This window comes from Oncorhynchus mykiss, chromosome 23 (genome assembly GCF_013265735.2).
Source record: "Oncorhynchus mykiss isolate Arlee chromosome 23, USDA_OmykA_1.1, whole genome shotgun sequence".
NCBI classification, from domain to species: Eukaryota; Metazoa; Chordata; class Actinopteri; order Salmoniformes; family Salmonidae; genus Oncorhynchus; species Oncorhynchus mykiss.
Window position 1 is genome coordinate 60160560 of NC_048587.1, and position 14499 is coordinate 60175058.

At 42.4% G+C, this 14499-nt stretch overlaps 1 protein-coding gene across 3 annotated transcripts in view; it reads left to right on the forward strand.

Annotated features, from left to right (window-relative positions):
• The window catches only part of slc35f3b (solute carrier family 35 member F3b), a 161425-nt gene extending 147855 nt beyond the window's left edge, over window positions 1-13570 (forward strand). For 2 of the 3 annotated variants that reach the window (XM_036960910.1, XM_036960912.1), the window contains 4 exons: window positions 2068-2193; window positions 6967-7159; window positions 9009-9098; window positions 9623-13569. In XM_036960910.1, coding sequence (XP_036816805.1) covers window positions 2068-2193; window positions 6967-7159; window positions 9009-9098; window positions 9623-9861 — 648 coding nt within the window. In that variant the 3' untranslated portion in view covers window positions 9862-13569. Of the gene's footprint in view, window positions 1-2067; window positions 2194-6966; window positions 7160-9008; window positions 9099-9622 lie in introns of all 3 variants that reach the window. The other variant, XM_036960911.1, reaches the window with a different exon arrangement.
• The last annotated feature ends 929 nt before the right edge of the window (window positions 13571-14499 follow it).

Genomic DNA, 14499 nt, shown 5'->3' on the forward strand with positions numbered 1-14499 from the left:
GGGTGAGAGAGAGAGAGAGAGAGAGGTGGGGGGGTTAACCCATTGTACCCCTTGGCTCTGTCCAGGTGTAAGCAGTGCTTAATTTGGGCCACATCCTGCCAAAACAGGATCTGGCACCTTTAAAAACTAAAAATATTCGTTCCGGTACCTCACTCTAATGCTCACTTTTTGTTCCGGCATTTCCCGATTTACAAATGAAGCACCGGGCATAACCACATGGGTTGTTTATCTTCCTGACACCTCTCTAATGCAGTGCTAATCCACTCTGCTGGCCCAAGCCAAGTCCCTATTCATTACACACACACACACACACACACACAGACACACACAGACACACACACACACACAGACACACACAGACACACACACAGACACACAGACACACACACACACACACAGACACACACACACACACACACACACACAGACACACACACACACACAGACACACACACACAGACACACACACAGACACACAGACACACACACACACACACACACACTCACAGACACACACAGACACACACACACACACACACACACACACACACACAGCCATCAATCCTTTCCTGTATGGGAGACTTTGCTGATTGGAAAGCACTGGGCCCTGGACCAGATAGTATATGATTATCATGACTGTGTTTGTAGTTGTGTGTGTCTTTGCATTGTGTTCACCATTACACCAGTAACAGATATTACTGTGGGAGGGAACGGCTGGAGGAAAGGAAGAGGGAACGGCTGGAGGAAAGGAAGAGGGAACTGCTGGAGGAAAGGAAGAGGGAACGGCTGGAGGAAAGGAAGAGGGAACGGCTGGAGGAAAGGGAGGGGGAACGGCTGGAGGAAAGGGAGGGGGAATGGCTGGAGGAAAGGTAGGGGGATTGGCTGGAGGAAAGGAAGAGGGAACAGCTGGAGGAAAGGAAGAGGGAACGGCTGGAGGAAAGGGAGGGGGAATGGCTGGAGGAAAGGAAGAGGGGACGGCTGGAGGAAAGGGAGGCGGAATGGCTGGAGGAAAGGAAGAGGGAACAGCTGGAGGAAAGGAAGAGGGAACGACTGGAGGAAAGGAAGAGGGAACGACTGGAGGAAAGGAAGAGGGAACAGCTGGAGGAAAGGAAGAGGGAACAGCTGGAGGAAAGGAAGAGGGAACAGCTGGAGGAAAGGAAGAGGGAACGGCTGGAGGAAAGGAAGAGGGAACGGTTGGAGGAAAGGAAGAGGGAACAGCTGGAGGAAAGGGAGGGGGAACGGCTGGAGGAAAGGAAGAGGGAACGGCTGGAGGAAAGGAAGAGGGAACAGCTGGAGGAAAGGAAGAGGGAACGGCTGGAGGAAAGGAAGAGGGAACGGTTGGAGGAAAGGAAGAGGGAACGGCTGGAGGAAAGGAAGAGGGAACGGCTGGAGGAAAGGAAGAGGGAACGGCTGGAGGAAAGGAACAGGGAACGGCTGGAGGAAAGGAAGAGGGAACAGCTGGAGGAAAGGGAGGGGAAAGTGAAAGTCAGGGACAAACATATACACACGCACAAACACAAACTCTGTCACTCTGACACACACACACACACACACACAAGGCCATTGGGGTGTGAATCTCTTCAGTGCTACTGTAAGGTCTCTGACAGTAACTTACCACCCTGGCTGGGCCCAAAGCTGCTCCAGGTTTTACTACCTGTCTTAGGATGTGTCCCAAATTACACCATATTCCCTTTATAGTGCACTACTTGTGACCAGGGCCCATGGGTGCCATTTGGGACACATTCAGTACTTACTGTTTGATGATCTGATCTCAGACCAGTATAAAAGTACATCAGAAGTGGATCCTGGTGTGTCAAGTCAACAGTGACTCTTCTTTCTAACCAGTAAAATGTATTTATGGTAGATTGAACTGCAGGTGAGATACTTGTACTTTCACACTATGAATAAATCCAGCTTGAATTCAAAGTGAAAGAATCCCAGTTCAACCCTCCCCTTCCTCCTTCTACACTATCTTGTCCAATATAATGTAAGCAGTGCCCCACTCCTTAAAAAAACCTGCTAAGTGGTATATATTGTAATATGTCCTCTCCACCTTTCCCTGTGCAGATCGTGGCGGCCATCTTTGCCATCGCTGGCATCGTGATGATGACGTACGCTGACGGTTTCCACAGCCACTCTGTCATGGGGATCACCTTCGTTGTGGCCTCCGCTTCTATGTCTGCACTCTACAAGGTACTTCTCTACTCTATGAACAAACACGCAAACACACACACATTCTCACACACAGGACACATTTGTTTGCTTAACTGTGAGACATGGTACAGTCTTCTCTAAAAAGACAGAATCAAAGGAACACCTCATTCTTTGTGGTTGAAAGGAATGAATACGTGGTTATTCTTTGTGGTTGAAAGGAATGAATACATGGTTATTCTTTGTGGTTGAAAGGAATGAATACATGGTTATTCTTTGTGGTTGAAAGGAATGAATACATGGTTATTCTTTGTGGTTGAAAGGAATGAATACATGGTTATTCTTTGTGGTTGAAAGGAATGAATACATGGTTATTCTTTGTGGTTGAAAGGAATTAATACATGGTTATTCTTTGTGGTTGAAAGGAATGAATACATGGTTATTCTTTGTGGTTGAAAGGAATGAATACATGGTTATTCTTTGTGGTTGAAAGGAATGAATACATGGTTATTCTTTGTGGTTGAAAGGAATGAATACATGGTTATTATTTGTGGTTGAAAGGAATGAATACATGGTTATTTTTTGTGGTTGAAAGGAATGAATACATGGTTATTCTTTGTGGTTGAAAGGAATGAATACATGGTTATTCTTTGTGGTTGAAAGGAATGAATACATGGTTATTCTTTGTGGTTGAAAGGAATGAATACATGGTTATTCTTTGTAGTTGAAAGGAATGAATACATGGTTATTCTTTGTGGTTGAAAGGAATTAATACATGGTTATTCTTTGTGGTTGAAAGGAATGAATACATGGTTATTCTTTGTGGTTGAAAGGAATGAATACATGGTTATTCTTTGTGGTTGAAAAGAATTAATACATGGTTATTCTTTGTGGTTGAAAGGAATGAATACATGGTTATTCTTTGTGTTTGAAAGGAATGAAAACATGGTTATTCTTTGTGGTTGAAAGGAATGAATACATGGTTATTCTTTGTGGTTGAAAGGAATGAATACATGGTTATTCTTTGTGGTTGAAAGGAATTAATACATGGTTATTCTTTGTGGTTGAAAGGAATGAATACATTGTTATTCTTTGTGGTTGAAAGGAATGAATACATGGTTATTCTTTGTGGTTGAAAGGAATTAATACATGGTTATTCTTTGTGTTTGAAAGGAATGAATACATGGTTATTCTTTGTGGTTGAAAGGAATGAATACATGGTTATTCTTTGTGGTTGAAAGGAATGAATACATGGTTATTCTTTGTGGTTGATAGGAATTAATACATGGTTATTCTTTGTGGTTGAAAGGAATGAATACATGGTTATTCTTTGTGGTTGAAAGGAATGAATACATGGTTATTCTTTGTGGTTGAAAGGAATGAATACATGGTTATTCTTTGTGGTTGAAAGGAATGAATACATGGTTATTCTTTGTGGTTGAAAGGAATGAATACATGGTTATTCTTTGTGGTTGAAAGGAATGAATACATTGTTATTTTTTGTGGTTGAAAGGTATGAATACATGGTTATTCTTTGTGGTTGAAAGGAATGAATACATTGTTATTTTTTGTGTTTGAAAGGAAAGAATACATTGTTATTTTTTGTGGTTGAAAGGAATGAATACATGGTTATTCTTTGTGGTTGAAAGGAATGAATACATGGTTATTCTTTGTGGTTGAAAGGAATTAATACATGGTTATTCTTTGTGGTTGAAAGGAATGAATACATGGTTATTTTTTGTGGTTGAAAGGAATGAATACATGGTTATTCTTTGTGGTTGAAAGGAAAGAATACATTGTTATTTTTTGTGGTTGAAAGGAATGAATACATGGTTATTCTTTGTGGTTGAAAGGAATGAATACATGGTTATTTTTTGTGTTTGAAAGGAATGAATACATGGTTATTTTTTGTGTTTGAAAGGAATGAATACATTGTTATTTTTTGTGTTTGAAAGGAAAGAATACATGGTTATTTTTTGTGGTTGAAAGGAATGAATTCATGGTTATTCTTTGTGGTTGAAAGGAATGAATACATTGTTATTTTTTGTGTTTGAAAGGAAAGAATACATGGTTATTTTTTGTGGTTGAAAGGAATGAATACATTGTTCTTTTTTGTGGTTGGAAGGAATGAATACATGGTTATTCTTTGTGGTTGAAAGGAATGAATACATGGTTATTCTTTGTGATTGAAAGGAATGAATACATGGTTATTCTTTGTGGTTGAAAGGAATGAATACATGGTTATTCTTTGTGGTTGAAAGGAATGAATACATGGTTATTATTTGTGGTTGGAAGGAATGAATACATGGTTATTCTTTGTGGTTGAAAGGAATGAATACATGGTTATTCTTTGTGGTTGGAAGGAATGAATACATGGTTATTTTTTGTGGTTGAAAGGAATGCATACATGGTTATTCTTTGTGTTTGAAAGGAATGAATACATGGTTATTCTTTGTGATTGGAAGGGGGTGTGTCAGTTCTGAGACCTTTTATGTGTCTCCATTTTTCTTTTCTCCTTCAGTGAGATGAAGATGTCCTCAAAAGGTTTCAAACAATAAATCACCCAAACATCCTCCTTTATGAGATACAGTTTAGGAGCAACGTTAGGTCTCATGTAAGGAGTCTTTGTGCATACAGGGACAGGCTCGTGAGTCTCCTTAGATTTGTTCCTTATATAATCAGGTAACAGGAGACTAGATTAGATATTATGAAATACTATGAAGCATTCTAAAACATCTGGGCTGGGCTAAACGGGCCGGAATTTGGTGTTTCATTTGATAGACCTGCAGATGTTCAGACTGTGACAGGCAGATCCTTATAGATTCTTCAGGCAGGCAGGCAGGCAGGCAGGCAGGCAGGCAAGCAGGCAGGCAAGCAGGCAGGCAGGCAGGCAGGCAGGCAGGCAGGCAGGCAGGCAGGCAGGCAGCATATCAGCCAAAAACACGTTTCCCTAGAACTACACAGCTGATTCAAATAATGAACTCATCATCAAGATTTGATTATTTGAATAAGCTGTGTAGTGCTAGGGCAACAACCAAAACGTGCACCCCTTAGTTTGGGAAACACTGGTGACTGCCTGTGGTGGACAGACAGACACAAAGAGGGATTGATGGGTATATAATATGGCTGCTCTGTGGTGTCTCCTGTTCTATATTATGGCTGTTCTGTGTCATCTCCTGTTCTATAATATGGCTGTTCTGTGGTGTCTCCTGTTCTATAATATGGCTGTTCTGTGTCATCTCCTGTTCTATAATATGGCTGTTCTGTGGTGTCTCCTATTCTATAACATGGCTGTTCTGTGGTGTCTCCTGTTCTATAATATGGCTGTTCTGTGGTGTCTCCTGTTCTATAATATGGCTGTTCTGTGGTGTCTCCTGTTCTATAATATGGCTGTTCTGTGGTGTCTCCTATTCTATAACATGGCTGTTCTGTGGTGTCTCCTATTCTATAATATGGCTGTTCTGTGGTGTCTCCTGTTCTATAATATGGCTGTTCTGTGGTGTCCCCTGTTCTATAATATGGCTGTTCTGTGTCATCTCCTATTCTATAATATGGCTGTTCTGTGGTGTCTCCTATTCTATAACATGGCTGTTCTGTGGTGTCTCCTGTTCTATAATATGGCTGTTCTGTGGTGTCTCCTGTTCTATAATATGGATGTTCTGTGGTGTCTCCTATTCTATAACATGGCTGTTCTGTGGTGTCTCCTATTCTATAATATTGCTGTTCTGTGGTGTTTCCTGTTCTATAATATGGCTGTTCTGTGGTGTCTCCTATTCTATAACATGGCTGTTCTGTGGCGTCTCCTATTCTATAATATAGCTGTTCTGTGGTGTCTCCTATTCTATAATATGGCTTTTCTGTGGTGTCTCCTATTCTATAATATAGCTGTTCTGTGGTGTCTCCTATTCTATAATATAGCTGTTCTGTTGTGTCTCCTGTTCTATAATATGGCTGTTCTGTGGTGTCTCCTGTTCTATAATATGGCTGTTCTGTGGTGTCTCCTGTTCTATAATATGGCTGCTCTGTGGTGTCTCCTGCCCCGCTGTCACAATGGCCTAATGTGTTCAACAGACAGCGGTGGCAGAGTGCCAGGCCAGGGAGACGGTTGGCAGGTACTCCCTCTCTCTTTGGTCTGCCCGCATGTTCTCGTTAAGGGGGGCGGAAAAGGGGGTGAATGTATGCGGTACCTACAGTACCTGATGCATCAACTCCCTCCCTCCTATCACTCTCCTCTATCCCTTTCCCTCTCCCCCTGGATCACAGTCCCCTCTTTGTTTTTACACTGCTGCTACTCGCTGTTTATTATCTATGCATAGTCACTTTACAAATGACCTCGGCTAACCTGTACCCCCGCACATTGACTCTGTACCCCCTGTATATGGGGCAGCAGGGTAGCCTATTGGTTAGAGTGTTGGACTAGTAACCCGGAAGGTTGCAAGTTCAAATCCCCGAGCTGACAAGGTACAAATCTGTCATTCTTCCCCTGAACAGGCAGTTAACCAACTGTCATTGAAAATAAGAATTTGTTCTTAACTGACTTGCCTAGTTACATAAAGGAAAACTTAAAAATATATATATACCCTCATTATTGTTATATAATTTTCTTGTGTTACTTTTTTGATTTAATAATTTTTTTAAACTTTAGTTTATTTAGTAAATGTTTTTGTAACTCTATTTCTTCAACTGCATTGTTGGTTAAGGGCTTGTAAGTAAGCATTTCACAGTAAGTTCTACACCTGTTGTAATTGGCGCATGTGACAAATACAATTTGATTTGATCCTATTTGTCTCTCTCTTTCTCTCTCTCTCTCCACAGGTGCTCTTTAAAATGGTCCTGGGCAGTGCCAAGTTTGGGGAGGCAGCGCTCTTTCTGACCATCGTCGGTGGGGCTAATTTTGTGTTCATCAGCTTTGTGCCAGTCATCCTGTACTTCACCCATGTGGAATACTTTGGTTCTCTTGAGGACATCCCCTGGTTATACCTCTGTGGGGTAGCAGGCCTGCTCTTTGGTAAGCACTGACTTCTGGAGATTACTTTCAGTGTAGAGACTGATACAACCCTCAACCAGTGTGGAGACTGATGCAAACCTCAACCAGTGTAGAGACTGATGCAAACCTGCAACCAGTGTGGAGACTGATGCAAACCTCAACCAGTGTAGAGACTGATGCAAACCTCAACCAGTGTGGAGACTGATACAAACCTCAACCAGTGTAGAGACTGATGCAAACCTCAACCAGTGTGGAGACTGATGCAAACCTGCAACCAGTGTGGAGACTGATGCAAACCTCAACCAGTGTGGAGACTGATGCAAACCTCAACCAGTGTGGAGACTGATGCAAACCTCAACCAGTGTAGAGACTGATGCAAACCTCAACCAGTGTGGAGACTGATGCAAACCTCAACCAGTGTGGAGACTGATGCAAACCTCAACCAGTGTGGAGACTGATGCAAACCTCTACCAGTGTGGAGACTGATGCAAACCTCAACCAGTGTAGAGACTGATGCAAACCTCAACCAGTGTGGAGACTGATGCAAACCTCAACCAGTGTGGAGACTGATACAAACCTCAACCAGTGTGGAGACTGATGCAAACCTCAACCAGTGTGGAGACTGATGCAAACCTCAACCAGTGTGGAGACTGATGCAAACCTCAACCAGTGTGGAGACTGATGCAAACCTCAACCAGTGTAGAGACTGATGCAAACCTCAACCAGTGTGGAGACTGATGCAAACCTCAACCAGTGTGGAGACTGATACAAACCTCAACCAGTGTGGAGACTGATGCAAACCTCAACCAGTGTGGAGACTGATGCAAACCTCAACCAGTGTGGAGACTGATGCAAACCTCAACCAGTGTGGAGACTGATGCAAACCTCAACCAGTGTGGAGACTGATGCAAACCTCAACCAGTGTAGAGACTGATGGAAACCTGCAACCAGTGTGGAGACTGATGCAAACCTCAACCAGTGTGGAGGCTGATGCAAACCTCAACCAGTGTGGAGACTGATGCAAACCTCAACCAGTGTGGAGACTGATGCAAACCTCAACCAGTGTAGAGACTGATGCAAACCTGCAACCAGTGTGGAGACTGATGCAAACCTCAACCAGTGTGGAGACTGATGCAAACCTCAACCAGTGTGGAGGCTGATGCAAACCTCAACCAGTGTGGAGGCTGATGCAAACCTCAACCAGTGTGGAGGCTGATACAACCCTCAACCAGTGTGGAGACTGATACAAACCTCAGCCAGTGTGGAGACTGATACAACCCTCTACCAGTGTGGAGACTGATACAAACCTCAACCAGTGTGGAGACTGATGCAAACCTCAACCAGTGTGGAGGCTGATGCAAACCTCAACCAGTGTGGAGGCTGATGCAAACCTCAACCAGTGTGGAGGCTGATACAAACCTCAACCAGTGTGGAGACTGATACAAACCTCAGCCAGTGTGGAGACTGATACAACCCTCTACCAGTGTGGAGACTGATACAAACCTCTACCAGTGTGGAGACTGATACAAACCTCAGCCAGTGTGGAGACTGATACAACCCTCAACCAGTGTGGAGACTGATACAAACCTCAGCCAGTGTGGAGACTGATACAACCCTCTACCAGTGTGGAGACTGATACAAACCTCTACCAGTGTGGAGACTGATACAAACCTCAGCCAGTGTGGAGACTGATACAACCCTCAACCAGTGTGGAGACTGATGCAACCCCCCCCCCTCCCGCCCACCCAATTAATTGAGTTAATAGGCTGCATTGAAAAGTTGCCTTATACTTGCTGACTAGTTTCTCTTTTTGACTGTGAGTGAAATAGTTGTAGTTAATAAGTAAAGTTTAACTTTTTCTCCTCCACAGCTTTCAATATCCTGGTGAACTTTGGCATTGCCATCACGTACCCCACATTAATCTCTCTGGGCATTGTCCTGAGTGTCCCTGTCAATGCCAGTAAGTCTCTGCTCCTTCTCCTCCAACTCTACTGTGTCCTTGTCCTTTTCTCCAGATATTTATCCCATCCAATGGAACAACCTTAACTCAGGCCAGGATTTAATTATAGGAGTTGTGGTTTTTAAAGGTAATGTTACCTCATTCACAGAGATCCCATTCACGGTAAAAGCTGTATATGTCGGTTCAATCGGGAAATTGCTTTTCAAAGCCGCAATGCCTATAATCCGTGATGAAATTGAATCCCGGCCTCTTTCCCTGGAAATAATCAGAATTCATGAAAACATTACAGTTTTGAAAACATAGCTTGTCCATCTCTTGTCCACAACTTACCCAGAGTGAAACAAGGGTGTCTCAACTTCCCCCTTTGACTCAACTTCCCCCCTCTCCCCTAGTGTTGATTCAGATTGATGTGTTGTGTTGGGGACCTGTTTGTGTTAAGTTATGTCACTTCTGTCCGCGTTATGTTATGAAGGCCTGATCATTAAGTTGGAGGTAATATAAGCCCTTGTTATGTTGTGTTCCAGTGGTTGACCTGTACACATGTGAGATCCACTTCAACGCAGTGCGTCTGATCGCCGTGTTGATCATCTGCCTGGGCTTCCTGATGTTGCTGCTTCCAGAGGACTGGGACCAGTGCTTCATCCAGCTCCATGCTAAGCTGCAGAGTAAACGGGAGGAGCCAGCCGAGGAGGAGGCAGGGCCCGGCTCCAGCCTCAACTGGAGCAGGAGAGCAAGGCCCTCCATGTCTACCTTTACACACTGACCACTGTTTAATGTGGAGGGATGGACGGACAGACACACTGAAACAGACAGGCAGAGGCAAACACGCACACGAATGGATGAATGAACAGATGGACAGATACAGACACACATACAGTGTACAGACACACATACCGATACACACACACACACACACACACACACCTTGGACACTTGATTGCCATGATGACCTGCATGGTCGACCTCTGCCCTCCGCCCTCTCTCTCTCTCTTTCCCCTTCCCTCTCACTAGTTTCTGCCTGGAAACCTTTCTGTTGGCCTGTCAGTCCGTCTGGGTCTGTTCAAGACCTTTTCATTTCACTGCAAAAAGCACTGATATCAATTATTTCCTACTTGACCTCCACCATTTTAGAAGTCATCAGAGTTGGTGCATGGGCTCACGTCATTTAGCAGTACCTCAAAGTCATTCCATTGGACTGATACATTTATTTACATCATGCCTCGGAAGACTTTCGAACTTGCCTTTGCTTTTCAAAAGACAAGGATAGATTGACAGACTAATAATTGTTCCATTTTTTTGTCAGTTTTTGTCAGACTGATGATGGACTTTCTGGCTTTAACATCATGTTCCTATCAACCTTCAAGATCCAAAGAAGAAGAGAACCAGGAGAGACGGAGTTCTAGTGGGCATGTCCCTGTTGTCCCTCAGGTGTCAACATCATGGCAAATACCTGCCTTTAGTGCACTGTAGATCTCCAAAGCCCAATTCCAAACAGATGCTAACCCCTAAATCCTAGCCCCTAAACCCTAGCCCCTACTACTTTGGCAGTTCATGTAGATCTGAAAAGATTAGATAGGTATAATCAGTATGGTAATGAGTCCATATTGTCCTCTATTGGATAGGTATAATCAGTAAGGTAATGTGTCCATATTGTCCTCTATTAGATAGGTATAATCAGTAAGATAATGAGTCCATATTGTCCTCTATTAGATAGGTATAATCAGTAAGGTAATGTGTCCATATTGTCCTCTATTAAATAGGTATAGTCAGTATGGTAATGGGTCCATATTGTCCTCTATTAGATAGGTATAGTCAGTATGGTAATGGGTCCATATTGTCCTCTATTAGATAGGTATAATCAGTAAGGTAATGTGTCCATATTGTCCTCTATTAGATAGGTATAGTCAGTATGGTAATGGGTCCATATTGTCCTCTATTAGATAGGTATAATCAGTATGGTAATGGTTCCATATTGTCCTCTATTAGATAGGTATAATCAGTAAGGTAATGGGTCCATATTGTCCTCTATTAGATAGGTATAATCAGTAAGGTAATGGGTCCATATTGTCCTCTATTAGATAGGTATAGTCAGTATGGTAATGGATCCATATTGTCCTCTATTAGATAGGTATAGTCAGTATGGTAATGGTTCCATATTGTCCTCTATTAGATAGGTATAGTCAGTATGGTAATGTCTCCATATTGTCCTCTATTAGATAGGTATAATCAGTAAGGTAATGGGTCCATATTGTCCTCTATTAGATAGGTATAATCAGTATGGTAATGAGTCCATATTGTCCTCTATTAGATAGGTATAGTCAGTATGGTAATGGTTCCATATTGTCCTCAGAATTTCTACCATATTGCTTACACATTTTCAATTCTCTTAGATCTTCACAACTGCATAGGGGGTAGAGGGCGATTTTGGATTTGAAGTTAATTCACATTTTGGTTGCACCTGGTTGCACCAGGGTGTGAAGGATTCTGTCTGGGCATTTCACTATCAATCTGAGCCATGGAATGTCTCGCTGTGCCTCCAGCAAATGAGAAGAGCCAGAGCCATCTACAGCCACACTGATTGGCCACCTGCTGTGATACACTTCCCCCTTAGATCAGATCCAGAGCTCCTGCTGGTTCCAGGCTGACACCCTCAGATCTAGAGCTCCTGCTGGTTCCAGGCTGACACCCTCAGATCCAGAGCTCCAGCTGGTTCCAGGCTGACACCCTCAGGTCCAGAGCTCCTGCTGGTTCTAGGCTGACACCCTCAGATCCAGAGCTCCAGCTGGTTCCAGGCTGACACCCTCAGGTCCAGAGCTCCTGCTGGTTCCAGGCTGACACCCTCAGATCTAGAGCTCCTGCTGGTTCCAGGCTGACACCCTCAGATCCAGAGCTCCAGCTGGTTCCAGACTGACACCCTCAGATCCAGAGCTCCAGATGGTTCCAGGCTGACACCCTCAGATCTAGAGCTCCTGCTGGTTCCAGGCTGACACCCTCAGATCCAGAGCTCCTGCTGGTTCCAGGCTGACACCCTCAGGTTCAGAGCTCCTGCTGATTCCAGGCCAAAACCCACTGCTCAGTCCCATGGCTTCAGTCACGACACTCCAGACCAGCCAAACTTAACCAAGCAGCTACATTTGCATTATTTCAACGTCATTTCAACCTCCTTAGCTACCACTCAGCTTCTGCTTTGATACCTGTCGGTAGATTTCCCACCTTTAAAGTCACCTTATCATGAGGCAGACGTACTATAGTGGTGTCAGTTAGCCAGTGTTGCAGCAACACTAGCCTAGGTTCCAGTCTGTTTATGCCCTCTTACCAACTCCTTATAGAATTGTCATGGCTTGGGAGTTGGAAAGAGCACAACCAGATCTGTGATCAGGCTAATGACACACAGGGACAAATCAAACTGCAAGTGATTATCTGTAAGGGTGTTGTCTCCTGTGCAAACCTTTTCCCAAGATGCACAGCCAGGGGTGGGTAGTAATTATTACTCTGTCTGTGGCATTTTGGTGGAGGAGCCATTAAGGAAGTCCCATTGAAGTCATAGTGAGATCGGCTACGACATGTTCTGGCTGTGGTGGGATCGAGCTCTGTCTTTAAGATACTGTTTTTATTTATTCCATTGATTATGATTCTAAGGCAAGTTAACCACTGTGAGGACTCTTCAGGGTTACTGATGAGGTAACGAACCGAGCAAAACACAGACCACAATGTAGGCGCGGCTTCAAACAGGAAGTGGGCAGAACCTCTGCCTTGTTGTGAATGTATACATGACCACTGCTCAACACTCACCATGTGCTATCTATCTTTTCTATTTATTCGGAGGGAGGCACCATTTGACTGGTTATGCCACAGCCTCACACTACAACCATTCTTATTGCACACATCCTTCTTGAATGAACTGTGAGATGCATCTTATTAAATAGACAGGTTTTTCAATTTCTGCATTTAGTTTGACCTCTGATGTGAAGGGACAGCGAGTGACTGACATGACATCTACAGAACAAGCATGCAGAGATGACCACATATAACTGAGCAGTCCATTCACTTCACTGTCTATTATTTTTGTTCTGCAATAGAGTACAGGGCTGGGCTCAGTTCCATTTCAATTCAGTCAATTCTGGAAATAAACTGAAATTCCAATTCCCCTCATTGAAAAGCATTGAGAAACATTTGAATTGAAGTTTGGAATTGGAATTTCAGTCCTAAATTGGCTGAATTGTAATGGTACTGAGACCAACCCTGAATAGAAGTACTACATCAGCACTGTAATCTCCCATTGTCATTCTTCGTAATGACAATATAATCATGATATTGTATTCCTCTGGAATTATTGCTAGACATAACTGTAAACCTTTGTAAGGAATGAAGCTGACTTTTACACTGAAATAATAAATGCAACATATGATTATCACATCTGAAGAAGAATACAGCGTGGTTGGATTACATGATGACGCCATGTGTTAGATCAGTTCTAGTAATCACATGTACTATTTCAAAATATTATATTTTAATACATTTATTTGTTTACTGGATTAGTATATAATATGTAGCTCACACTGAAGTTTAATTTTTTTAATGGGATTTGCAATGTGCGTTTTAGAATGTGTTGAACTGTCCCTATATGTCAAACATGTGAAAAGGAAATAACTAAACAAAGGAACTAGACAGTATAACAGATTACATTTACAAAGGAACTAGACAGTATAACAGATTACATTTACAAAGGAACAAGACAGTATAACAGATTACATTTACAAAGGAACTAGACAGTATAACAGATTACATTTACAAAGGAACTAGACAGTATAACAGATTACATTTACAAAGGAACTAGACAGTATAACATATTACATTTACAAAGGAACAAGACAGTATAACAGATTACATTTACAAAGGAACAAGACAGTATAACAGATTACATTTTCAAAGGAACAAGACAGTATAACAGATTACATTTTCAAAGGAACTAGACAGTATAACAGATTACATTTACAAAGGAACAAGACAGTATAACAGATTACATTTTCAAAGGAACAAGACAGTATAACAGATTACATTTTCAAAGGAACTAGACAATATAACAGATTACATTTACAAAGGAACTAGACAGTATAACAGATGTAATTTACAAAGGAACTAGACAGTATAACAGATGTAATTTACAAAAGAACTAGACAGTATAACAGATGTAATTTACAAAGGAACTAGACAATATAACAGATTTAATTTACAAAAGAACTAGACAGTATAACAGATGTAATTTACAAAGGAACTAGACAGTATAACAGATGTAATTTACAAAGGAACTAGACAGTATAACAGATTTAATTTACAAAGGAACTAGACAGTAGTAGGCGAGAGCCAAATCGGCATATTCAGAGGGGATGCGCACGGTGGA